The sequence below is a fragment of the Delphinus delphis genome, chromosome 4 (assembly GCF_949987515.2).
Source record: "Delphinus delphis chromosome 4, mDelDel1.2, whole genome shotgun sequence".
NCBI lineage: Eukaryota > Metazoa > Chordata > Mammalia > Artiodactyla > Delphinidae > Delphinus > Delphinus delphis.
In genome coordinates, this window is record NC_082686.1 from 11,482,335 (window position 1) to 11,510,208 (window position 27,874).

At 40.2% G+C, this 27,874-nt stretch overlaps 1 protein-coding gene across 5 annotated transcripts; it reads left to right on the forward strand.

The window, feature by feature from the left end:
- GART (phosphoribosylglycinamide formyltransferase, phosphoribosylglycinamide synthetase, phosphoribosylaminoimidazole synthetase) lies at positions 1-27,874 on the forward strand. 5 transcript variants are annotated; one of them, XM_060010365.1, is made up of 22 exons: positions 1-85; positions 2,776-2,961; positions 5,402-5,497; positions 5,973-6,147; positions 7,216-7,327; positions 8,395-8,457; positions 9,630-9,755; positions 10,603-10,690; positions 11,252-11,337; positions 11,521-11,689; positions 14,498-14,729; positions 17,131-17,225; positions 17,516-17,625; positions 18,341-18,539; positions 19,541-19,792; positions 19,952-20,104; positions 21,716-21,922; positions 23,010-23,147; positions 24,239-24,369; positions 24,617-24,758; positions 25,786-25,901; positions 25,999-27,874. In XM_060010365.1, the coding sequence occupies exons 2-22, from the start codon at positions 2,817-2,819 to the stop codon at positions 26,188-26,190; spliced, it is 3,027 nt and encodes a 1,008-aa protein (XP_059866348.1). In that variant the 5' UTR covers positions 1-85; positions 2,776-2,816; the 3' UTR covers positions 26,191-27,874. The 5 variants fall into 5 exon arrangements, with proteins under 5 accessions (XP_059866348.1, XP_059866347.1, XP_059866350.1 ...); XM_060010364.1 differs by having other exon boundaries at positions 8,395-8,463; positions 25,999-27,873; XM_060010367.1 differs by lacking the exon at positions 23,010-23,147 and having other exon boundaries at positions 8,395-8,463; positions 25,999-27,873.

The following is a 27,874-nucleotide window of genomic DNA, read 5'->3' on the forward strand; positions in this document are numbered from 1 at the left end:
GACTTCCGGCGCGCGGCGGGAGAGTGGGCTCAGAGCGCGCAGCGAGGGTCTAAGTGCGAGCGCCCAGAGAGCCTTGGGTCCGTGGGTAAGTTTCCTCCGCTTTTCAGGAAACTACATTTATGGTTTGGTTTGGGGATTACTATCAGGAATTGGATGAAACTGTAGGAACTGGTTTGGCGGTAGGGATTGTCCTCTTATTTTTAATCGCAGTGGGTGAGGGTTGGCCATGTGCTTTTCAGTTTTAACTGAGGTTTACATTGTATCTATCACTTTCTCTGCTTTGTAAGGTGTCAGGGCCTTTTTGCATCTCTCTGCTTTTTTAGGTTTTTTAGGTCATGCACCTAAATTGCATATTTTCTCATTTTGCATCGTTTGTCTCTAGCAGATTACTTAGTCCCATTTTGTAGTTGGTTTCTACCTTATTTTATTCACCAAGTCCTTTGTTTTGTTTTGTTTTCTTTTTTTTGGCAATGCTGCACAGCATGCGGTATCTAAGTTCCCTGACTAGGGATGGAATCCAGGGCCCCTGCAGTGGAAGCGCAGAGTCTTAACCACTGGACCGCCAGGGAAGTCCCAATTCACCAAGTCCTTTGAAATGGCTTTTCCTGGCTCTCTAATTCTCCTCGTGTTACCCATTTAGATGATTGAGGCCCAAGAAGGTTAAGTCCCTCAAGGTATCCCAGCTAGGAAGTCTTAACTCCTTAACTCAAACCTAGGCAACTCTGGCTGGCGGCCTCCTAGCCACTCCTGGGTGTAGATTCCCTCAGGCTGAGTCCTAATCCTATTTCAGAGATCCGCGGCAGTAATCAGGATAATTTCCCTTCACTGACCCTCTTATTCAAACTAAACATAAATGTTTTCTCTAAATTTAAAGATACGTTCATTTTAGATACGTCGATACACGCGGCAAGTCTTTTCCAGTAAGCTAAAATAGTGTTTTTCTCCGAGATGATAATTTAGTAATTTTTTTCTTCCTCATATTTTCAACTGTTAAAGAGTATCTGAAGCAAAATTGGTTCCGTTGGAATCCAGGCTACATCCCCACTTATCTATGTGACCTGCAGCAAGTTACATAACCTAACTGAGCCTTACTTATTTATCTGCAAAGCGGGCATGGTAATCCTATCTGCCTCACAGAATTCTTAAGATTAAGTGAAGTAATTCGTGAAAAGCATTTAGAATAGCATCTGGCACGAAGTTAGTGCTCAAAAAATCTTCTTTATATTAGCAAATTATATTTTTCTTTAAACGTGTAATGCTAGCATCTCACGAGAAGTAACTGATTTCAGTTTTTCCTGTTATCAGTTCGCCTTCTACATAATTACATGTCTTCTGAAAATTAGTAAATGAATGTGACAAGTTATTCATTCCTTTGGCTTTTTTTTTTCTTGTTAGAATTTTTTCTCTCCCTAAAGCATCAATTTGGCAAAAGTAATAAATAAAATATAGCAGGTTAGCATTTACTACTGCTGAGTGTAAGAAATTGTACTAACTGTTTATAAATGTCATTTCAATTCTTACTAGGCCTCATAAGACAAATTCTCTTAATTCCACCTTTTATGATGTGAAGAAATTGAATTGCAGGTAGTAAGAGCTTAACCAGGGTCACACTGTTAGCTTGAGAGATAGTTGCCTATCCTGCCCAGGATCAAATGCCAGAACTAAGCAAGACGTGTTCAAATTTGATTTTTGCCTTCTCTACCAATTTTCTGGCATATTGCACTAACTTCTTAAATAGGGGTCAGCAAACTACGGCTCTTGTGCCAATCCTTCCTACTACCTGTTGTTGTACAGTCCACCAAATAAGAATAGTTTTTACATTGTTAAATGTTTGTGGGAAGAAAAGGAAAAGTGATGTTTCTGTGACACATGACAGTTATACAAAATTCAAATTGCCGTGTCCATAAATACAGTTTTATGGAAACACAGCCACAGTTATGCTTTATAAACCTCTGATAGCTTCCTGTTACTTAGAGAAGAAGTAGGCAAACTATGACCTACAGCCAACTGCCTATTTATGTAAGTTTTTACTGGACACAGCGAGGCCACATTTGTCTCTTGTCCAAGGCAGCTTTCATACTACAGTGGCAGAGTTCAGTAATTGCAACACAGACTATATGGCCCTCAGAAAATATTTACTATTTGACCCTTTATGGGCTCTAGTCTTAAACATTTCTTTGAATTTATTGTAACTTTAAAGTCTATTATTTATAAGACTAAAGGTTTAAAAACAGTTATTTTCAATTTGGTGTCTAAAGTTAAAACATTTTCATTTTTAACTGAGATTTGATGACTTTTAAATCTTCTAAAAGTGAAGCCCAGGGACTTCCTGGTGGCCCAGTGGGTGGGAGTCTGCCCTCCCAATGCAGGGGGCCAGGGTTCAATCCCTGGTCCGGGTAGCTGTATCACGCATTGCATGCCGCAGCCAGCACTCTGCATGCTGCAACTAAAAGATTCCGCATGCCGCAACAAAGATCCCACATGCCGTAGCTAAGACCCAGCACGGCCAAAATAAATAAATAAAAGTGAAGCCCAAAGAAGGGTGATTGTTCATAGATTTTGTTTTAATGCAATAAGGAGCTTTAAAGTACTGCTCTAATCCTTAAGAGTACACAGTCATATTTCTCAAATTATGAATCCTAGTTTTTCACAAATGAATTGCTGGGATAAAATGTTATTTGTATGATTACAAATAACTACTTAAATCATATTTAGAAATCGTGGTTTCTAAAGTATATGTATTCTAAACTATCAACTGTGGTTTTCTTTCTGCAGCTTTCATTTTCCTGCTGAATTCCTGCTTTGCAGACTGAGCAATGGCAGCCCGAGTACTTGTAATTGGCAATGGAGGAAGGGAACATACTCTGGCCTGGAAACTTGCACAGTCTAATCATGTCAAACAAGTGTTAGTTACCCCAGGAAATGCAGGCACTGCCTGCTCTGAAAAGATTTCGAACACTGGTAATCATTTTTTTGAAGTAAAAGTGAACGATTATAAATGATAAAACTGTCACTCACATCTCTTCTTTATAAAGGTCAATTGCTGTTCAGATTTGAATGCTTTTTTTAACCCAGAAATTTATGTGGTAATTTGAATACTTGCCATAAGTTGTAATTTAAGGTATCCTGTTGTTCAGAGTGTATCATTTTCTTACCTTAGATTATTTTAAACCTTACAAAACACGTCCACTGAAAAAGTTACAAAATGCCTAGTATAGGTTAAAGGTGTTTTGGTGTGTATTTTGGGGAATGCAAAATTGAGCAGTGCTATTAAATGTAAGTTCTGGCAATTCTTACTCCATAATAGATCTCAGCCTTCATCTCTTCCACGGTAAATAGGAAAAGATGATCGGTTCTTATGCTGCACTAAATTCTTCAGTGACTTCTCATAGTAGTCAGTATAAAACTCAAACTACTGTCCTTACGAAACCCTCTGTGATCTGGCCTCTGCTGGCCTTTCCAGCCTGATCTTTTATAGCCCTTGTTTTCTTTTCACTGTGCCCTATCCATGCAGTCCTGCCAGTATCCCAAACAGAGCTGCCTTGGACTTTGTTCTCACTCCTAGCATGACTGGCTCTTCATCATTCAGGTCTCAACTTATGTTACCATCTCAAAGAGGACTTTCCTAAAGTTTCTAAGTAAAGCATGTTCACCCCCCAAGTCATTTGTTTTCAATCATGGACTATTATCTGTATCTTCTTTTACTTTTGTCTGTCTCCTATCTTCATTTCCCTCCTAGAACATAAGCTCTAGAATGTAAACTGCATGAGGGCAAGGAAGTCGCCTGTCTTTTTTTAAATAAATTTATTTATTTATTTTTGGGTGCGATGGGTCTTTGTTGCTGCGCGTGGGCTTTCTCTTGTTGTGGCAAGCGGGGTCTACACTTTGTTGCGGTGAATGGCCTTCTCATTGCGATGACTTCCTTGTTGCAGAGCGCAGGCTCTAGGTGCACAGGCTTCAGTAGTTGTGGCTCACGGGCTCTAGAGCACAGGCTCGGCAGTTGTGGTGCATGGGCTTAGTTGCTCCGCGGCATGTGGGATCTTCTAGGACCAGGGCTCAAACCAGTGTCCCTGCATTGGCAGGGAGATTCTTAACCACTGCACCACCAGGGAAGTCCCGTGTCTCCTGTCTTATTTTGCACTGTGTGCAATGTGCCTAGTACCCTACGTGGCACATAATATTTATGGAGAGAACATAGACCCAGCAAGGTACCAACTGGGAGAAGATAATTGTGTACATAGGAGCAAAAATAATAAGAAAAAGATAAGAAAATATCTGCTTCCCTGGGATCTTAACTCTGGGAGTGAGGTATTGTATTTTTTTTTTTTAAAGAAATGGCACATTTTATCTAGATGCAATTGATGTTATACAGACCAGCCCATGAAAATCTCCCAATATTGTCATGAGGCTGCTATCACTTGTAGTGACAGGTTAGGTGTGTCATCTTCCTCTTGCCACCCTTTGCTGTGCTGAGGTAGTTGGCTCTGTTCAGCCCAGTTGTGTTTGCAGCTACTAACCCAGAGTGCATGGTACTCCATCCTTATCCCACTCAGGCAGTTCCTATAGATTGAGAACTCTGCCTTTTCTGCACTTATCCCCTACACATCACAAATACCACATATGTACAGAGACTTCAGCCAGCTTAAGAATGGTGGCCCAAATAACAGTGAAGCAGAAGAGCGCCTATAGAACCTACTCATGATTAATATATGGTTGACCCTACTACTACTTAGAACTCCCATCAAGAAAGAAAATTTACCTGGCTTGTACATTGGAGAAGTGAGCTAGGTCTTAAAAGCCATCCTTCAGTTCTTAGCTTAAACGTCTTTGCAAAGAAACCCTTTCTGGCTTAATCAGAAATAGCCTTCCAGTTTACCTCACATCAGATTTGCCTAATTGTTCACACTTTGTATTATTTTGCTTGGATATTTATAACTCAACATTCCCACAGTGAAATATAAGCATCTTAAATATAGGGACCCTGTTTGTGTTTACATCTTAACCTGGTGACTAGGACAGTATCTAGCATATAGCAGTTCTCAGTAAATCTTGAATGAATGACATTTAAAAGACCAGTTTCTGAGTATATTCTCTGGTACACTTTTTTGTTTACAATCAGCACTGGCAACATGAACACCATAGTCAAGAAAGTATAGCTCTTGGAAAACTTACTCAGTTCTCTGCTATCACTGTAGTGATAACAAAGCAGAGAACTGAGCTTTGTTGGTTAGCCTGATGTACTGTGCTCTGAATTTCTCATGGTGAAACCCATCTGTACCAGTAAAAGAAAACCAACAATTAATAGGCATACCAAAGTATAGTACTTACATTTCAGATAGACAGTTAACTTAAAGAATGTTTTTATAAACAAGGTGGGTTTGTTTCTTTTTTCTTTTCACAGACATCTCAATCAGTGATCACACTGCCCTTGCACAGTTCTGCAAAGATGAGAAAATTGAATTTGTAGTTGTTGGACCAGAGGCACCTCTGGCTGCTGGTAAAGTTCATTGCTGTTTATTATTATGGTATACACCGTGCTAACAGGAGCTTGGAGATCATCTCATCTAATACATTTTACAGATGAGGATTTCTAATATAATACACTGAAAAAGCTTTCACCCTCTTGAAATTTATGGATTCCAGGATTCCCCCCCCCAAGCATCAGTAGTATGAATAATAAGACTAAATTTGAATGAGAGATCAAATTTGCAGCTGTAGGAAATATTTTGTTTTTATTCTGCTCTATTCTGGTGTCTATTTAATAATCCATGTATTTGAATATCACACATGATTTTTGTTGGATTTGAATCATGTGTCAGTAGCATTTTGTTTATATCCTATATAAAACATGAAAAACGTAGTTATTCTCTGCCATTTGCTTCATCTCAATGTATATTTAGCCTGATCCTAATTCTTCAGAATGAAAAGGCCCTGCAGAGAGCTGGGCTACGGCTGCTTGTTTCCATCCCTAGGAATTGTTGGGAGCCTGACATCTGCAGGAGTGCGGTGCTTTGGCCCCACAGCAGAAGCAGCTCAGTTAGAGTCCAGCAAGAGGTTTGCCAAAGAGTTTATGGACCGACATGGAATCCCAACTGCACAGTGGAGAGCTTTCACCAAAGCTGAAGAAGCCTGCTGCTTCATTATGAGGTAAATAGAAGATAGCCTGTGAAGGGCACTTGTTATATGATATTTGAATATACGGGTCACGTTTATGTTACGAGTTTATAGTAAGATAATTCTAGGGGAAAACTCATAGGATGTAGACTGCCTTTTTCCAACATCAAAATAAAATGCGATTTACTCTTGCGGCCTTGCAGAAAGATAAATTTTTTCTTTTTAAGATAAATTTTTTTAATGTTTGTTGCTGAATAGTTTCTAGGGGAAAAGGATACATTTGGTTGTATAGGCATTCCCTCTTAGCCAAATTGACACATAAAGGATGGTGATTTTTTTCATCAATAATTAACTAGAGTGAGGAATCATCACTTGGCCTTCTGCCACCACTGTTCAATCCTAAATCTTAAAATTAAACATCCTGTTCTCTATTATATGGAGAACATTGAGCAATAAATGAATGTTGGTAGATACATGCCTTTGCCCCCTATTTTTGTTGACACTTTTCCTTTTTACCTGGTATGTTTTCTTTTTAGTTGGGTCAGTTTCATTCTTTGTTTTTTCTTCATCCTACATTGAATTTTATTATTTCCTAGTAGCCAGATACCTTCCAAGTAACAATTTTGTTACTTACTTTGGGTAAGTCTCCTTCTAGATCTCCAGTTCTACTCAACAGAAGGAACTACCAACAACAGTTTCTTATGTGTACTTGGAGAAATGATCTGTGTATCCATGCTTATATTGGTCTTATACAGCTACATCTTTTACTTGAAGGAGAGCATGATTCATTACTTTATATTGTATCTTAAAAGGTCATTCCATATGCATGCTATGCAAGTGCTGTTTTCCCCCAAAGATTTTGCTTATATGATCTCATGGTAAGTGAGAAAAGCAAAACTGTATGTACCATATGACCACAACTATAAAGAAATACATAGGAAAAAAAAATCCTGGCAGGAAGTACATCAAAATGGTGTTAGCAGTTTTTTTTTTTCTGCTTTTCAGTTGTTGCTATAGCATATTATTACACAATGCCAAAGCATTTTAAACTTTTGAATCTTAAAGATTTATTGGATATTGAAATTTACTCTGTCTTCACAGTGCAGACTTCCCTGCTTTGGTTGTGAAGGCCAGTGGTCTTGCAGCTGGGAAAGGGGTAGTTGTCGCAAAGAGCAAAGAAGAGGCCTGCAAAGCTGTACAGGAGATTATGCAGGTAAGTTGATGCCTCTTAAAAAGTTTATAATTTTCTAGTCACACTGGATAAATAAATACTGTTAAGCTTACAAATATTCCTCAAGGCAAGGAAAACGTATAGCAAACAGTTATTTTTCATAGTACTATGTATTATAATCCATCTCTGTAAAAGGGTTGTTACACATCTACACTGATGGCTAAACTATGATTCTGTTCTTTGCAAGTAAGTTCTGTTTAGCATCCTTTGTTGTCTGCTCTGAAAGGTAGAAAGTCCTCAGACTACAGAACATATAAATAAACACTCAACAATCCATGAGGACAAAAAAAGTATTTATCCTTTGTGTCTCAGGTCTAAGAAAAGTGAAGCAATGAATTAATATACTTTGCTTTTTATGATCCTTCTTGGTTGTTGTGGGTTTCTCCCCCTTGTGGAAATCTGTTTTCACAGACATTAGTATAATTATTGTAAGCAAACATAATTATAAGTCAGAAATAGAGTTAAATGGTAATGATGAAAACATCTGTTTTTCTGTTAACCTTATTTGAAACTGGAAAGCTGGACCCCCAGAAGAGTTTAAATGATGTGTTCATCTCATCTGTACCAGTGCTAACTCTACATCATTGCAACTCTGAAAATAGGAAACATTCGGGCTTCCCTTGTGCACGGTGGTTAAGAATCCGACTGCCAGTGCAGGGGACACGGGTTCGAGCCCTGGTCCGGGAAGATCTCACATGCCGCAGAGCAACTAAGCCCGTGCACCACAACTACCGAGCCTGCGCTCTAGAGCCCGCGAGCCACAACTACTGAAGCCCGTGCACCACGATGAAGAGTAGCCCCCACTCGGGGCAACCAGAGAAAAGCCTGTGTGCACCAATGAAGACCCAATGCAGCCACAAATAAATAAATAAAATAAAAATAGGAAACATTCATATATGTTCCTTTGCAGCTTTCAGAGAGAGAAAGAGAAATTATAATACTAGTGCGTTGGTTCGTAATACAAATGGTGCAAAATGACGACAGCCAATTAAGTAAATAATAAAAGCTTATAATTTATTTCTCTTTGTTTTGTTTTTATCGACAATAAGGATAAAGCTTTTGGAGAAGCTGGAGAAACAACTGTCATTGAAGAACTTCTTGAAGGAGAAGAGGTGTCTGTATGTATATTCATCTTTTGGACTTTTACAGAGTATAAGCTGTGTTATCTGACCTATGATCCCAAAAAAGGCTTGGTTTACTCTGGTCGCTTCATCCAAGAGCATAACCTGAGCAGTTACACAGGAATTTGTATACGTTTAGTATTTCAGATACAAATGAAAAAAGAATTTATCTTCTTTGTTTTTTTTTTGTTTTTTTTTTTTGTTTTGCGGTATGCGGGCCTCTCACTGTTGTGGCCTCTCCCATTGCGGAGCACAGGCTCCAGACGCGCAGGCTCAGCGGCCATGGCTCATGGGCCCAGCCGCTCCGCGGCACGTGGGATCCTCCCGGACCGGGGCACGAACCCGTGTCTCCTGCATCGGCAGGCAGACTCTCAACCACTGTGCCACCAGGGAAGCCCTTATCTTCTTTTTTTAAAATATATAAACTTATTTATTTTTGGCTGCATTGGGTCTGTTGCTGCGCGGGCTTTTTCTAGTTGCTGAGAGCTGCGGGGCTACTCTTTGTTGCAGTGCGCGGGCTTCTCATTGCGGTGGCTTCTCTTGTTGCAGAGCACGGGCTCTAGGTGTGCAGGCTTCGGTAGTTGTGGCACATGGCCTCAGTGATTGTGGTTCTCAGGCTCAGTTGTGGCTCGCAGGCTCTAGAGCACAGGCTCAGTAGTTGTGGCACATGGGCTTAGTTTTCTCCGCAGCATGTGGGATCTTCCCAGAACAGGGTTCGAACCCGTGTCCCCTGCATTGGCAGGCAGATTCTTAACTACTGCACCGCCAGGGAAGTCCGAAGAATTTATCTTCTTTTAATCATCCCCAGTGTAGCAGTAGGCAAATTGGACTTACATCATCCCCAGTGTAGCAGTAGGCAAATTGGATTTATATCACCCATTATTTAAACAGGGGAAAGGTTGAAATTTTTTACTTTGAGAGTAGCTTGATTTCCGCGCCCCCCCAACCTAGCTCAAAAATTACAGATCCTTCAGAACAGAGTATACAGGATCTTTTGATTCTCGATCTAGGAAACTTAGGGTTATTTATGTTTTAAATCATTTTACTTTAAAAAAGAAAACTTTTCCTCTAATTAGAGTTAAGGTACATATAGTTCTCCTTATTAAATTATTTTTTTACTTTTTGGCATTTAAGGTTAAGTGGACCGTTTGTTTTCTCTACAGTGTCTGTGCTTCACTGATGGAAAGACTGTGGCCCCCATGCCCCCAGCACAGGACCATAAGCGATTGCTGGAGGGAGATCAGGGCCCCAACACAGGGGGAATGGGAGCCTATTGTCCAGCACCTCAGGTACTTCACAGAGGCTCAGCTGAAGTTCAGTAGTCATTTTTTGGTCTTCTCAAAGAGCTCTTAGGCACTTTCTGTTTTTTTTTTCTGTAAATGATATTACTAATCAGCAAATTGGTTTTCCTATTAAATGAAAAGTGTCTCTTCTGGTCTCACTCTAAAACTAACCTTTTCTAAAAGCCTTTGAGGAACTAACTTAAGTATCGATTGAACAGATCCTTCTAGCCCCTCCTTATTCATCATTGGATATCCAGGGCCCTATACACAAGTGCTCAGTAAGAGTGGGTATGGTGAATTGAGAACCAGGTCAGACTACCATTTGTTCTTCTAGTCTTTCTACTTCATAACGGATAGAGCATGTTTCCAAACAATTCCTTGACAATGTTTATGAAAAATATGCATTGAGCATATTATAAATAAATTAGCACTTCAGAAACTCACCCATTTCCTTTCACTGCTGATAGTTATAATTGTTTGTGCTAATAATATAGTGCCTTTTAGATATTTTTCTTAAGTAGATTAAAAACCAAACAGGGTTTACTTTAGACTTTGTGTATTAAAACTACCATTTGGTAAAAGTGATTTTATTTACGTATATTTTTTACTTAAAAAAAATTGTTTACTTATTTATTTTGGCTGCACTGGGTCTCAGTTGCAGCATGTGGACTCTTAGTTGCAGCATGCATGTGCAATAATTTCTACAATTAATTTATAAACTCTAGATTCTCAATTTATAGGCTAATGAGGTATGCATAGAATATACTATAAGTATACAAAGGAGCCTCAGTGTGGGCGAGGACTTTTTCAGTTAAATACCAGTTACATTTAAATAAGTCTCTATGTTCCCTAGGTTTCTAAGGATTTGTTGCTAAAAATTAAAAATACTATTCTTCAGAAGACAGTGGATGGCATGCAGCAGGAGGGTGTGCCTTACACAGGTAAGCATATTGATGTCATTGTGGACATTATTTATAAAGTAAGTTTGCAACATTTTCTTTTTTTATAAATATATTTATTATTATTTATTTTTGGCCACATTGGGTCTTTGTTGCTGCACACGGCTTTCTCTAGTTGCTGCAAGCACGGACTACTCTTCGTTGCGGTGCGCGGGGTTCTCATTGCGGTGGCTTCTCTTGTTGTGGAGCTTGGGCTCTAGGTGCCTGGGCTTCAGTAGTTGTGGCACACAGGCTCAGTAGTTGTGGCTCACGGGCTCTAGAGCGCAGGCTCGGTAGATGTGGTACATGGGCTTAGTTGCTCTGCGGCCTGTGGGATCTTCCCAGCAGGGCTTGAACCCGTGTCCCCTGCATTGGCAGGTGGATTCTTAACCACAGTGCCACCAGGGAAGCCCACCATTTTCTTTTTTTAATTGACCACTGTTATAACATTTGTTACGGCCATTCCAAAACTTTCAGTACTATAAGTTTATATTCTGATTTTCATAGTCACAATACAGTGTCTTCATTATAGACTCTTTTTTTTTTTTCCATTTTTTAACGAAGGTATCCTCTATGCTGGTATAATGCTGACCAAGGATGGCCCAAAAGTTCTGGAGTTTAATTGCCGTTTTGGTGATCCAGAGTGCCAAGTAAGTAATAAAGATAATAATATAAAGTGTTACTTTGTAGAATATGTGTGCTGTTTTAATCTTAGGATTTATCAGCCTTGAAATAATTACCTTTGAGAAACATATGCAAGTTCTGGTATCCCATAAAATGTCTAAGGACAACTGAAGTTTCTCTTAGTTGCCATGTTGATTATGTTTTTCCAGGTGATCCTCCCACTTCTTAAAAGTGACCTTTATGAAGTGATTCAGTCTACCTTAGATGGCCTGCTCTGCACATCTCTGCCTGTTTGGCTTGACAACCGCACTGCCGTAACTGTGGTCATGGCAAGTAAAGGTTATCCAGGAGACTACACCAAGGGTGTAGAGATAACAGGTGAATATCAGAGAACAAAAGGTTGGTTTGCAATGTGACAGGTGACCAGTACCACAGTAGGCCTTTGTCCCATTCAATGTTGTGTTCCTTTTAAGGGTTTAGAGACATCAGTAACCTTTTAGGGGTTTCTAACATAAGCATGTTGCTTGTTGGATACGGGTGTCCAGATATCCAAAATTACTGTATTTAAAGAACTGCCATCCGTTTCTCTTCCTGCACAGCGAAGACTTAAGTGGGCCTAGCTAAGTTTCCAGAGAATCACCCAGTGCTGCTTTTCTCGTCCATCCTCAAGAGCCAAGAAGATAATAGGAATGTATGAGAGTTGGAGGAACTTTAATATAAATTACATCAAGGAGAAAATTTCAGGGCTTGATCTCTGAATGATCACAAATTAACCCCCCAGTTTGCAGTGCACCCCATGGTCACTTTGATGGCAGAATTAAAAGTTTCAGAAGTATAGCCTTCTCTTCTGTTTCTCCTTATAGGAGGTGAGGCATCTAGTTAAATGATGTTAGATAAAGCAGTGTTTTAAAATGCTAAATAAGTTCCAGCACGATAAGGCCAACACCAGACCTTTAAAATCCCTAGCAGGCTGTCATTTGGCAGCCTGCTAGGGATTTTAATACCCCAATACTGTGTTTGATTCAAACACCCTATTTCTGTCTTACCCAGACAGTAAGTCCATTGCCCTGTGCGTCCCACACATGGCAGCTGGGCAGTTAGGAGCTGATTGCCTTTTAAAATGGAGAAAGGGAAGGGATAGAATCAAGATCTTTTGTATTGGTGAAATTTCCCTAAGATTGGGGTGACAAGTGTCATAGTTATTTCTGACACCCCAATATTGGGTGTTACTGATACCACCACATACTTGAGTACCTGTGACTGAACGCTCCTATGTTATAAAAACACCTGGGGGGACCTCCCTGGTGGTCCAGTGGGTAAGACTGTGCTCCTAATACAGTGGGCCCAGGTTCGATCCCTGGTCAGGGAACTAGATCCCTCACGCGTGCCACAACTAAGAGCCTGCATGCCACAACTAAGACCCAGAGCAGCCAAAATAAATAAATAATATATAAATATTTTGAAAAAATAAAAACACGTAGAGAAGACACGATATTATAAACAACTACAATAAAAAAAATGTTTTAAAGAAAATTTGATACAGCAAAAAATAAAAAACACCTAAGGAAGATGTGTATTAACAGATTACCAAATATGGTGCTAAAAGAGAAATGGAAAAGGACAAACTAGGGATATGAAAGTTTTTTGGAGGGGACTTCCCTGCTGGCACAGTGGATAAGAATCCGCCTGCCAATGCAGGGGACATCTGTTCGAGCCCTGGTCCGGGAAGATCCCACATGCCACGGAGCAACTAAGCCTGTGCACCACAACTGTTGAGCCTGTGCTCTAGAGCCCATGAGCTTAGAGCCCGTGCTCCACAACAAGAGAAACCACCTCAATGAGAAACCCGTGCACCACAATAAAGACTAGCCCCCGCTCACCACAACTAGAGGAAGCCCGCACACAGCAGCAAAGACCCAACTCAGCCAAAAATAAATTAATTAATAAGGAAAAAAAATTTCTTTTTAATTAAGAGGTTGTCTTTTTATAAACTGTCCATGTTGGTCATTTCAGAATTTAGAAAACACAGTCTAATAATATTTTAAATGTAAAATATATATGTGAGATCTTAAAACTAATTCAAAAGAAAATGAAGCAGGGGACTTCCCTGGTGACACAGTAGTTAAGAATCTGCCTGCCAGTGCAGGGGACACGGATTCGATCCCTGGTCCGTGAAGATCCCACTTGCCACGGAGCAACTAAGCCTGTGCACCACAACTACTGAGTGTGTGCTCTAGAGCCCACAAGCCACAACTACTGAAGCCTGCATGCCGTAGAGCCCGTGCATCACAACTACTGAGCCCACTCGCTGCAACTAGAGAAAGCCTGCACACAGCAACGAAGACCCAACGCAGCCAAAAGAAAAAATGAAGCCAGGGATTTTCTTTTAGGCTGAGCCCTAAACCTAATTTAAATCATATTTGTCTTAAAATTTTACAATTGTTGTATTAGGGAAAAGATTAAGAATATGTTTTGCATTGCAATGATCTTATTGGTTTTTTTAAAAAAGAAAGCAACTTTATTTAGTTGGCTATGATAAAGCAAAAAGATATTCTTTTACTCTTCAGTAAAAAATGTGATCAAATGCAGGATTTAGGGCTTCCCTGGTGGCACAGTGGTTGAGAGTCCGCCTGCCATTGCAGGGGACATGGCTTCGTGCCCCCATCCGGGAAGATCCCACATGCCGTGGAGCGGCTGCACCCATGAGCCATGGCCGCTGAGCCTGCGCGTCCAGAGCCTGTGCTCCGCAACAGGAGAGGCCACAACAGTGAGAGGCCCGCGTACCGCAAAAAAAAAAAAAAAAATGCAGGATTTATTCATGATGTTTAGGTTTTGTTAATTTTTTTTTTTAACTTTTCGGGAGAAAATAACTATGCTTCTAGTTTCAAACTTTTCAGGGCTTAGCTTTTTTTTTCCTTCCTTATTGAAATAATCACTCTTACATGAGATTTATGATAACACAAGGTTTTAGTAATACAGTTATCACCCTAGAGCGGAACAGACTGTTCTTAGGAGAAAGGCTGTATTTACTATAATATTACATTAATTCCTTTCTGATAGGATTCTTGTGAAAATTCATTTAAGTGAAATAAAGATTTTATTTAAAAAAAAAAACTTCTGGAAATTATAAGCCACAGTGTAGAATATTATTACTGCAATTGATATGTCAAATATGCTCTCTTACAGGGTTTCCTGAGGCTCAAGCTTTAGGACTAGAGGTGTTTCAAGCAGGCACTGCCCTAAAAGATGGCAAAGTGGTGACTAACGGGGGTAGGGTCCTTACAGTAACGGCCATCCGGGAAAATCTCATCTCAGCCCTTGAAGAAGCCAAGAAAGGACTAGCTGCTATAAAGTTTGAGGGGGCCATTTATAGAAAGGACATTGGCTATCGTGCCATAGCTTTCCTCCAGCAGCCCAGGTAAACTTCTGACCAAGGTGATTATAGCACAGCTTCAGAACTGGCATAAATGGTGATGTAGAAAACTCCATTAACCCTGTACTAAATCATTCTGTATTCTTAACTCTATGAGACTGATCTGATTTTTTTATATATATATAAATTATTTATTTTATTTTTGGCTGCGTTGGGTCTTCGTTGCTGGTGTGGGCTTTCTCTAGTTGTGGTGAGGGGGGCTACTCTTCGTTGCGGTGCTCGGGCTTCTCATTGCGGTGGCTTCTCTTGCTGCGGAGCACAGGCTGTAGGTGTGCAGGCTTCAGCAGTTGTGGCTCGCGGGTTCTAGAGTGCAGGCTTAGTAGTTGTGGCTCATGGGCTTAGGTGCTCCGTGGCATGTGGTATCTTCCCAGACCAGGGCTCAAACCCGTGTCCCCTGCATCTGCAGGCAGATTCTTAACCACTGTGCCACCAGGGAAGCCCGACTGATCTGATTTTGATTTGCATTTAGTTTGAATTGAAACTACTAGTTACAGCAATATTCAAATGAAATGGAAAAAACTTCATGGTAGCTCATGTTTGAAAAGCTCAATAAGATCAGTGCTGTTGAAAGATTTTTTTCACATTGTACGTTTTAGATATATGCAATCAGTTGTCAATTATTCATCAATAAAGAAGGGGGAAGGGATTTTTTTCCTTGAGTTATCATATATTTATATATTACTGTTGTATTTATCTTTTTTTAATAAATTTATTTATTTACTTATTTAGTTTTGGCTGCATTGAGTCTTCATTGCTGCACGTGGGCTTTCTCTAGTTGTGGCGAGTAGGGGCTATTCTTTGTTGTGGTGCGCAGGCTTCTTGTTACAGAGAACGGGCTCTAGGTGCACAGGCTTCAGTAGTTGTGGCACACGGGCTTAGCAGTTGTGACTCTCAGGCTCTAGAACACAGGTTCAGTAGCTGTGGCGCCCGGCCTTAGCTGCTCCACGCATGTGGGATCTTCCTGGTCCAGGGCACAAACCTGTGTCCCTGCATTGGCAGGCAGATTCTTAACCACTGTTCCACCAGAGAAATCCCTGTTGTATTTATCTTAGTTCATGATTTTGTCAAAGAATTCAGGATGAAAATATTGGTTGTCTAACTTTGCAACTTTATTTGATTGTACTATAAATTTTGGCCATCTCATTTGGTCACTGCATTTATATTTATTACTGAAATGTATTTTGTAAACCCTTTATTGATTCATTTATTGTCATATACAACTAACTATTCCTTTGTAAAATCAATGAACTATTAACTGCAAATGTGGGTATTTTGATCTCATCACAATTACTATTGCTCATTGAGTTCATCTATGAGAAATAAATATGTTTTAGGACAAAATGAGAAATTTTTAGCAACTTAATTCAAGTTACATTGTTACTGATAGGCAAATTTTTTAAGGTTAAATAATGGAATTTTTTTGAACATTAAAATACCATGCTAAAATTTTATTTTTTATTTCAAAATGACTAGATTCTATTGAAATGACCTATTTCAAGTGACTTGAAATCTTAATATTCATCTGATTCTTCAAAGATGAAGAAGATGAGAGGCTACAGTGCCAATTGCTACCTGACAAAAGAGTTGTTTTTAACCAGTAGAACTTCGTTTCCTATATAAGCATGACCCCAGACTGCTAACTTTATTGGAGTTAACTGCCACATTTCTCTCAAGTCTGTACCCTGGCACCTTGCTTCTAATAAAACTTGACATATTTCTTCACGTATCCCTGAATCCCACTAATCCAGAGTTGTCATTTTTGTAAGGCAAGACTAATGAAGTCACATTGCCATTTATAAACTTGATCTCTAAATGTACTGTTCCAACTTGTTGGCACTATTATAGATGGAAGTGATGCACTGAATATCATTACCTGGTTTTGCTTTTTTTGGAGTTTTTTAAATCTTATTTCTTACTGTCTTTAGTTATAAGGAAACATACAGTTCTCTATTATTGCAGTAAGGGCTCAGTTTCATTATTGAGGATTTCTTTGTAGAGTCCTTATAATCCTAATTTCCACTTTTTTGACTCCGTTTTGGCACTCCTTTCCTTCCCATACCAAAATTGAACAGAGAAATATTACGGCCAAATATTGGTATATTTAACTGCCTGTGACAAGTACTTCTGGAAGAAATAGTTAAGTTAGAGAGGTAGTTACAAATAGTGAAGTTCCAAATAGTGATGATCAACTGAGGAGGTTGTTTAAACACATTTCAATTCCTAGGACCTGCCCTAGACCAGCTAAATCAAAATCTCTGGATATGGCCCAGCGTATTGGGGGATATGAAAATCACTAGTGATATCTTCTGCTTTAAATAATATGTTAAGGTTAAAATAATTCTTCCCTGGCATTTAGGTGATGTCTTTGTTTTTTTAAACTCTTTAGGGGCCTGACTTACAAGGACTCTGGGGTAGATATTGCAGCTGGAAATATGCTGGTCACGAAAATTAAGCCTTTAGCAAAAGCCACCTCCAGACCAGGTAAGTCAGGGCCTGTCCTTTGCTAGTTCATTAACTGTGACAAACATTGTGTATTGATTTGTGCTTTGTAGTTTACTGAGGAAAATGTTCCAGATTAATGCCAAGTTGCTGTAAGTCTTGCCCCATTTAAGCCAAACTCATAGTGTTCGGCTTTCTCATCTCTAACACTAAAAGCATTTCTTACCCATGACCTTAAACTCAAAAGGATATGTATACCCCTTTAATATCTGCTTTCTTGATCAACTCTTTGCTGTTGAAATGCAGCAAGTAATTAATTTTCTCTCCAACAGGCTGTGATGTTGATCTTGGAGGTTTTGCTGGTCTTTTTGATTTGAAAGCAGCCGGTTTCAACGATCCTCTTCTGGCCTGTGGAACAGACGGCGTTGGAACTAAACTGAAGGTAATCAGACACCTATGTGAGTAAAGGCCTTTTATGAAAGACATGAAAGGATTTACTGTGTATCAAATACATATCTTTCGGGACTTCCCTGGTGGCGCAGTGGTTAAGAATCCGCCTGCCAATGCAGGGGACAAGGTTCAAGCCCTGGTCCAGGAAGATCCCACATGCCACAGAGCAGCTAAGCCTGTGAGCCACAGCTCCTGAGCCTGCACTCTAGAGCACGCAAGCCACAACTACTGAGCCTGCGTGGCACAACTACTGAAGCCCGCACGCCTAGAGCCCGTGCTCCGCAACAAGAGAAGCCACTGCAATGTGGCGCGATGAAGAGTAGCCCCCGCTCGCCACAACAGCCCACGTGCAGCAACGAAGACCCAATGCAGCCATAAATAAATAAACAAATAAAATACATATCTTTCCCCTCTTGACATATATGCACTAAAGAGAACCACACCAAGTAATCATACAGTTGGCTACAATAGCTACGTGTTTCTAATAACACAGTGTTGGTGAGACTATATCCGGATAGAAGGGTTATCTTAGGGGAAAAAAGGGAATACTTTCGGACCAAGTAGCTTATCGGAATTTAGTGTTCTTTTGTCTTTAGGTGTTCAGAGCACCTAGCCAAAAGTCAGTAATATTGTTAGCCTCCACTGATAATTGACAAGATATAGGTTGGAGCTTATTCTCTTATGTGGATGTTTATATTCTTCTGTAGATTGCCCAGCAGTGCCATAAACATGAAACCATTGGTCAAGATTTGGTTGCGATGTGTGTAAATGATATTCTGGCACAAGGAGCGGAGCCCCTCTTTTTCCTCGATTACTTTTCCTGTGGAAAACTTGACCCCAGTACAGCTGAAGCTGTTGTTGCTGGAATTGCTAAAGCTTGTAAAAAAGCCGGATGTGCTCTCCTCGGTATGATCATCCATTTTAATCACACATCCTTCTTATGTATTTCAGCCCTATGTACAAACATGATCGGTTACCAGTATACCTAACGAGACAAACTGTGTGTCACAAGACGAGGCAAGTAAAGTATAGATGACACCACCTAAGGACAACTTAGACCTTTGTGCCCTCGAACCCTCCCCTCAAGGCTTGGTCCCCAGACTGAGACTCATACTCCACCATCGCCCAGGCCTTATCTTCTCCCTGATCCTTAGCCACCATTTCACTCCCATCTCTCTCAGTGGCCTCCTGGACAGACAGGGTAGGGGGCTGTTTCCTCCTTATGGCCCTGCAGCAGAGGCAGATCGGGTCTTGGCTTTCTGAGTCTTAACTTAAGCCTTATTTTCCCACAGAAATGACACTAAGAATAAAATGTACCCAAGGTTTACAGAAATATTAAATACATACATGAGGATTTTGAACACAATTAATTTGTAGGTTGACCAAGGAGCAAAACTACCTATTTTATATTACCATTTCTGTGGACAGGTATGTCCCCAAAGCCAAACTTGCCTTTCAGCCATCTTTGAGAACAGTTCCTAATTCGGATCTGCCTTCCTAGACCGTGTCTTTACACAGTATCGTGGTAGTATGAACTATGACATATTTTTTAGGCCAGGGCATTTAGAGTTAGGCAGGTCTATTAAATCACTTCTCTAAGCCTGTACCATTATTGGAACATAGAGTGATTGTAAAGATCAAATATAGGTGAAAGCATTTCTGAAACTAACTGCTAGAGAAATGGTGTTATATTCAACTGAGTATTCATCCCGTAAAAATAATGATGTTTGGAGGCTATACTCACCCTTTGTGGAAATTAGCACTATTTCCCCTGAAATCATGCTTAGATGTTTGCGGAATACAGCTTTTGTTTAATTGTTCATATGAAGAGTAGCTGGTGTCACTACTTCCTAGACAGGTTTATAATATTTGGTGATTTCTTTGCTCTTGTTTTCTCTTTCTGCCAGGAGGTGAAACGGCAGAAATGCCTGACATGTACCCTCCTGGAGAGTATGATCTAGCCGGTTTTGCCGTTGGTGCAATGGAGCGGGATCAGAAACTCCCTCACCTGGAAAGAATCACTGAAGGGGACGCTGTTATTGGAATAGCTTCATCTGGTCTTCACAGCAATGGATTCAGCCTTGTGAGGAAAATTGTAGCGAAATCTTCCCTTCAGTACTCCTCTCCAGCACCTGATGGCTGTGGTGGCCAGGCCTTAGGTAAACATACTCACATTTAAACTCTCCTGCTTGGGAATGTCTGAGCAACCACTTAGTTGGGTTAGGCTTTCGTTACTTAAAGTTAGAATGGAACAAACTGCGTATGTTTTGGTTTTATATTCATAGACTAAGTTTTTGTCTCATCTTCCTAATATACAGGTGATTTACTTCTAACTCCAACCAGAATCTACAGCCATTCACTGTTACCTGTCCTGCGTTCAGGACATGTTAAGGCCTTTGCACATATTACCGGTGGGGGATTGCTAGAAAACATCCCCAGAGTCCTACCTCAGAAATTTGGGGTGGATTTAGGTAAGATTGCTAAAAAGAACGTTTGCTCAGAAAACTGTTATGAGAAAAAATACATTGTGGAAGGAAACTTCATGGGTAGTTAGTACACATATGATTATGTGGAAAATTCTTTTTTTTAATATTATATTTATTTATTTGGCTGTGCCAGGTCATAGTTGCGGCATGCAGGATCTTTTTAGTTGTGGCATGCAGAATCTTTAGTTTTGGCATTCTAACTCTTAGTTGTGGCATATAGGATCTAGTTCCCTGACAAGGGATCAAACCCGGGCGCCCAGCATTGGGAGTGCAGTCTTAGCCACTGGACCACCAGGGAAGTCCCTACCTGGAAAATTCTCAGATCATTGGGGCTTCTTGTGGAAAAAATAGGACTGACCTTTTCCACCTTTTCTCGCTTCATTAGCCATGTTTATAAGGCATAAAGTCCTCATGTAATTGACTTAGATGAAATTCTTTAAGCAGATTCTCCAAGGGGGTCAGTAAGCTCAAGCTCTATCAAGATGGAATCAGGAACATGCTGGGAAGGGAAGTGGTAGTTATTAAATAGTCTGTGCAGGGGATAAAGGAGACCTGAACCAAGGCATAGAGAAGGGAAGCAGATTGGAGAACCATTTTGTGCTTAGAAGGAAAAAAGAAGTCCCAAGTTTCTAGTTTAGTAGGTGAGTAGATTTGGAATAGGAAGTGGAAATACAGTGTTTTACATCTTTGAAGTATTTATTGTAGTGTTTTTGTGAGCAGAAGTTAAGTTGGGTACTTATATGCAGATAGTAATAGTTAATCACAAAGAGAATAGGAGGGACCAAAAGGTTGTTCCTCAATATTCCACCCACCTTAAAGCTTGGCAGAGGTAGAATTTCTAAAAAAAGAATAGTCAAAATCAGGCAGTAAACCATGTGAAAGTATCAACTCCGAGCAAGGATTTCAACATGACACTGGTTAGCAGTGTCAAAAAGCAGCTTGGTGAGGATAGATACCACCCCCCCATATATTGGAGCAGGGGGTGATGGCAGAGATACAGAGACAATGAGTGAAGATTGCTGTTTCAGGAACCTTATTGGTTGGGAATTCCCTGGTGGTCCAGTGGTTAGGGCTCAGTGGTTTCACTGCAATGGCCGGTTTCAGTCCCTGGTCAGGGAACTAAGATCCTGCAAGCCATGCAGCAGGGCCAAAAAAAAAAAAAAAGAATTTTATGTGTGTGTCTATATAGGTATTACCTAAAATTTTTTATTAGAGATTTTTGTTGTATTAGAGGATAGGTTCTTACACCTAAATCTAGATTTTTTTTTTTCACATTCACAAAAGGGTAGTATGCCGACCTTTACTGGAATTCAGCCATTAGAGCATCTAATTCATTAGGGGATTTCTAAGAATCTAGTTAGTTAACGCAGCACAAAACTTCACTCAATCGTGAATACTGGCCAAGTGTGACAAGAAAAGTGTTCTTAATGCCTGAGGTACAAATGGATCCCAAAAAAACTTCTGACAGGCCCGTTTATAGTTTTACCCTCTATAAAATAGCAGTGCTGGTTTTAATTTCCATAGGTTTGTATATGTACATACTTCTATACTTTGTGTCAATAATAGGTTAATTGAACAACTCTTGCCTGTTTTCAGATGCCCGGACCTGGAGGATCCCCCGGATCTTCTCGTGGTTACAGCAGGAAGGACACCTCTCTGAAGAAGAGATGGCCAGAACATTTAACTGTGGGATTGGGGCTGCCCTCGTGGTATCAAGGGATCTGACACAGCAGATTCTGCAGGATATTCAGCAGCACAAGGAAGAAGCCTGGGTGATCGGCAGAGTGGTTGCATGTCCTGAAGGTAACTGTTCCTTATTTAGTTGCTCTGTTTCAAGCCATTGATAGGCAACTATCTTTACGCAGCTGTAACATGAAAACACCCATGCCAGTAATACCATGCATCTCTTCATTTCTGCCTCAGGGCTCTGACACCTCTGTGTAGCAGTCACATATGCACAACTACACCCTGCAGGATAGCCCTTGACCAGCGGGGTGAGAACTAGTGAATAAATGCCCACTTTAGGGACAGAAGAAGGGAGCGGTTCTGAGGCACAGTCTACATGGCTCCTTTGAGGGTCTCAGTGGAATCAAGCCCCAGTTGCCCACAGTGGTTACCAGTTTAATAACACACTCTTATATTGGCTCTTGCCCATCCTCATTCTGGTTCCCTAGGATCACTTCCCAAAGTAATCACCTCGCATGTAAGACCTTGTCTCAGGCTCTGCTTTGTGGTTCAGCTCAATTCAAGGAGTAGTGAGCAAGCACCCTGACCAGTACTGTGTATGACTTAGAACTCTGTTAGAAGTACTAGAAATTGGCAGATTGACAGAAAACCAACTCAGTTTCTCTAACAGAGATGTCAAGGCTTGTTAATTTTGTCTGTATCTGCCTTTCATCCCTTTATTGTGTGGCTTTCACTTTCAGGCAGGCTCTCCAAATACCGGAAAGATGTCTTGAGCCCACATCCTTCAACTCACATTGCAGTAAGAGAGGCCCTCTCTTTCTCAACATCCTATATCGAGTCTTTGAATAGCCTTGCTTGGGTCACATGCCTACCCTCGAAGCCAAGAGGTCATAGCACTATTGTGGATGCAAGACTTGCGGGAAAGGGGAGACAGAACACTGGCAGGCAGTAACATATCCACTTTATGTTTAGATATAGTGCTGTACCTTTTAGTTGAAGTGGGCAGTTATATATGTTCACCATCAGGAAGTTTGTATGAATGAGTGACGATAAGTGAAGCGAACGTATTATTTTAGTCCTTGCATATCTTATTTTCAGAATAAAATACAGTACTCTAAAGTTTTTATAGAACACTTCTCTTTCCATATTACTGTTAATTCACAGTTGTTCTTTTTTTTATTTATTGGGTGTGTTTGAAACAAAGGTTCTCCTCGTGTGAAAGTCAAGCATCTGATTGAAACCATGCAAATAAATAGATCAGTATTGGAGAATGGCACCCTGAAAAATCATGTCTCTGTTCAACCAAAAAAGGCAAGAGTAGCTGTCTTAATATCTGGGACAGGTGAGATGTGGCTTCCTCTTTACTATAGAGCTGTAGAAATGCTCTTCCTTTTCTCCCACCCACACCACCCCCCCCAAAAAAAAAACCCTCCTTCCGACTCTGAGAACACTCTCAGTACTGGGGCCTAGGTATCATTAAGGAGTGTTATCTTTTCTACATCCTCAGTCTTTCCACTTTCTCAGGCATTTGAAGCAGCTTCTAAAGGAAGAGTAGAGGGTGTGGGGAAGATGGTTGAAGAGAGAGAAGCTAGAAAAGACAGAATGGAAATTCCAACTTCTTTTGAATCATAGCTTTGTAGTTGAAAAGTCTTAGGACAGTTGAGGCTTTTTTAAATTGTTAATAGTAACAATACAAAATTTGTGTTTGACTCTGCGGACAGTGGGGTAAAGTCCTAAGAGCATTGTATTCTCTCATATGGATGGATATAGTATGATTCTTTTTTCCTTTTATTTTTTTTATTTGCACCATGCCATGCAGCTAGTGGGATCTTAGTTCCCTGACCAGAGATTGAACCCAGGCCCTCAGCAGTGAGAGCAGAGTCCTAACCACTGGACAGCCAGGGAATTCCGTCCACTGTTTTAAGTAACATTGCTATGAACATTCTTTTAAATATACAATAAGTTTGTAAGTGCATATCTGGTTATTTCTTTAGGTTAACTTTCCCAGAAGTATAATTGCTTTACAAGTCTATTTTAAGGTTTCAATATACTTTAGACCCAAGTTGATGGTAAAGCAAAGAAACTACTGTAAGGGTCATAGTGGTTTATTCTTCTTCAGAGGGTTGATTTTTTTGCTTAATTAAGCAGCTTATTCCTCATCAATCAGTCTTAAAATCATGTTATACTGTTTCTACTGGTCTGCTAAATCATATTATTTTGCAGGAGCAATTACGTGTCCTTGAACCAGGAGTGCCTATGTTTTTGTAAGATACTAATCCATTATTCTAAGAGGAACGGAATTTTAAAGCCTCACATATTTTGCCAATCTTTTCTAAGACATTTTTATTCAAAAATCTTGACCATTCCCTATTCAAAATGGTATAAACGTTTTAAAGAAGTGTGCACTCACCTGTGCTTTTCTCCCTTTTTCAGGATCAAACCTCCAAGCTCTCATAGACAGTACTAGGGAGCCAAGCAGCTCTGCACACATTGTTGTTGTGATCTCCAACAAAGCTGCAGTGTCTGGCTTAGATAAAGCAGAAAGAGCCGGAATTCCCACCAGGGTAAGTTACTTTGAAAAGTATCTTTCAAGATTACTTACACTCATAATCTGCCCCCAAGTGTTCTTTGGATGCCTGGATTTGGGGTGGGTGCTGGGCTTGCCTTTATATTCATCCTGTCCATTCCTTAATTCTTGACATCAAGTGTATCTTCAGAAGGAGGTGAAGTATAGTCTATATAAAGGTTGAGTTTTAAATTATTTTTGGTAATTTGTTGGAAATGGATTGTACTTATCTTTTTCTATTCTAGGTAATTAATCATAAGTTATATAAAAATCGTGCAGCATTTGACACTACAGTAGACCAAGTCCTTGAAGAGTTCTCCACAGACATAGTCTGTCTTGCAGGATTCATGAGAATTTTATCTGGCCCCTTTGTCAGAAAATGGAATGGTAAGCAAAAATAGTTTGATACTACATTGAGGAATTGACTGAAAATGGGCTATAGGGTGGTGAACTTGCCAAACAATCCCAGTCATGGTATTTACTGTGACGGTTTATTCTGACACACGTCATAACTGAATTTCCTTTGCCTTTAGCCCAAAGAATAATGATTTATTATCCTGCTGTCTCTATCAGTTTTCTTTGGCCTGCTGTAATTATGGTTTCTAATGTAGCTTAGGTTGGTTTCACATTACTGCAAACATATTATTTCATCTTCTGGATAAATATTGGGAAGAGACTTTTTTACTTGTTTAGAAGCAAGAGAAGGTGACTCTCTGTATCCCAAAATAGAGTTCCTCTTCTGAGGAACTGTGAGCCATTGCCAGAAGATGGAAAGGAAGGCATTGTTGCCAGATAACATAGTGTCTGCTGTTAATGCCTTTCCCGCAGAAGTTTTGACTGCTTCCTGTGGTTCTTTTTTGTGCACATATTTGGTCAATAAATGTATTTCCTCTTCGGAGAGTTTGTTTTCTTAAGTGAATATAGTTAGAGCACTTGTGGTGTAATATACCACAGGCAATGCTTTTGGTGACATAAGGCACACAGACTGACTAATCCGGCATCTGTGGATTAGTCACATGCCACTTCATGGTTAGAAGTCAAGCACATAGACACTACGCAGGAACCTCCTGTCTTTCTAATATTATGTGCCAGGGACGAGCTGAATTTTCTTCAAGAGCCCTATGATCCAGATTAGAACCCCTCCCATCCAGCTTTGAGTCAGTGCAGGCGCCTGTTCAGAAGCCCCTTGGTGTGTCTTCAGCTGTGCAAGGCAGAAACCTGCTGCTCCCAGGGCCCCCTTGGATGAGAACGTGTGTTTCACTTTTCCTCATTTCTGTCTTTGACAAAGAAAACACCCATCCTAGAAAAACCTTGCTCCTATTGACTCTTGATTCTAGACAGGAAAGTGTATGTTCCTTTGACAGAATACATAGGGTTTTTTAATTCTGACCACTATGTTTTAATTAATTTCCAGGGAAAATGCTCAACATCCACCCATCCTTGCTCCCTTCGTTTAAGGGTTCAAATGCCCATGAACAAGTCCTGGATGCCGGGGTCACCGTCACTGGGTGCACCGTGCACTTTGTAGCTGTGAGTATGTCTCTTTCTACCAAAATCTTATTAGTACTTAATGTAAATTGTACTTGGCAGAAGTAATGTTCAAAACTTTCTCATTTTTCTTTTCCAGGAAGATGTAGATGCTGGACAAATTATTTTACAAGAAGCTGTTCCGGTGAAGAGGGGTGACACTGTTGAAACTCTATCTGAAAGAGTAAAATTAGCAGAACATAAAATATTTCCCTCAGCCCTCCAGCTGGTGGCCAGTGGAACTGTACGGCTTGGAGAAAATGGCAAGATCTGTTGGGTCAAAGAGGAATGAAGCATCCTAATCCAAGAATGGAGCCAGCTTTGAAAGAATTCTAGCTGCTTGCAGGGTGACTTTTATCGTGGACTCAGCCTGAAAGACATCTGAGACATATATGTATTGCTTCCAGTGGTCTTTCAGGTTTTACCTGTTTGGGGCCTTTTTGTTCATCATCAAAACAGGCATTCAGAATTCCTTTTACTTTCAGCCAAATAAGATACCAAAACTTAATCTTTCTTATATATTCGTTTTCGAAGAGCTAATAAGTCTAATAAGTTAATATCTCTTCCCCATATTGTATATCTGTACTGATCTGAATTGAGACTTCTCTAATTATTCTGATCCTAAGTTGGTGTCATAAAATTTTGAGGTAGTTCCCATTTCTGAGGGATAGTGTTCTTTGTACTTTGAAATATCATTACACATTCCTATAATAATTGACAATTTTTGTAACACCCAGATTTTCGCTTCACAGTTTGGGAGGATGGAAGGCAATCTACTCAGACTAGTAAAGAGTATAATGGGACTGCATGATTTCCCACTCCAGCCAGTCATTTCTAATGTGGATATGCAGTTCTGGAACTGGGAGGTCTAGGTTGACATACTGGGCCACATGTGCATGACCCTACACATAGGACCACATTTCTGTCATCGCTGAGCAAACAGGGAATGGCCACCTGGCCCATAGGCAGCCAGCCAGCCTTAGACTGCTGAGCCACCTTCAGGGTGGCCTGAGAGCTCTGCCTGCCCAACAGGGGGGCACCTTACTGGAAGGGTACCTTGAAGCCCTGTTCAAGTCCTTCCTTGGAGTTTAAACTCAAAACTTAACGGCACAGGACTCTTACAGTAGTTATATACAGAAGAGAGTAAACTCTCGCCTTCATACAGGAAAGAGGGTCAAGAGAAGCAGAGTGCCAGAAAAAAGGACAGACACCTTTGCCAAGAGACCCTCATCACTGCCTCTGGTGCAAGTCAGTTTCCCCAGGCAGCTGGCCGACATTACCCTACCTCTCCTTGACTGTAGTCAGCAACTGTCATCAAATGATGTCCAGGTACATCATTTTACATAGGTGTCTTTGCTGCAGAAACAATTGACTCACTTTTTTCTAGAGAGCTCACTCAACATAATAAGCTATTATGTATATGCCAAACTATCCTATGAAGTTTTTAGAAAGTTAGAAGATATAAAGGAAAATGTTATTGGTTGATAAAATCATATACTGTAATAAAAGTAGAAGCTGGTACCAGGGTAAATTAGAAAAATCAATAAGAGTTTATGACTTTAGAAATACAATTTTCCAGCCCTTATTTAGACACTAATATCCACTAAAAGGAACCTGGACACCATGGAAGGTAGCTGATTCAGTATCTTCAGATAGGAAGAGTCAAAGTGTGTCTGAAATATGTGGTTGACAGAAACCAAAAAAAAAAAGTTGAAAGTAGCAGGGATGATACTGAAAGGACAGAGGAGTCAGCTGAAAGGGTGTCCTACTGTCTAGTTTGTGATAAACAATATTATTTGGACATGTTGAGTGTGTGAGCAGCTGTTGGTTTATGATACTCAAAAGGTCATTTAAGTTATGAAAAAGACAATGCATAGAAGGGTGAAAATATGTTAGTTTTTTATTAATGTAATAAATATGGATATTTGTCTTTTATTATAGATGTCTCTGTTTCTATCTGTGTAAGCAGGAGTAAA

Bases quoted from the DNA above. Each gene is read 5' to 3' on its own strand.
- GART (XM_060010364.1), top strand. From the start codon at position 2,817: ATGGCAGCCCGAGTACTTGTAATTGGCAATGGAGGAAGGGAACATACT. The intron at 11,338-11,520 runs GTAAGTAATAAA...ATGTTTTTCCAG, and splicing joins TTGGTGATCCAGAGTGCCAA to GTGATCCTCCCACTTCTTAA. The intron at 24,759-25,785 runs GTAAGCAAAAAT...ATTAATTTCCAG, and splicing joins CTTTGTCAGAAAATGGAATG to GGAAAATGCTCAACATCCAC.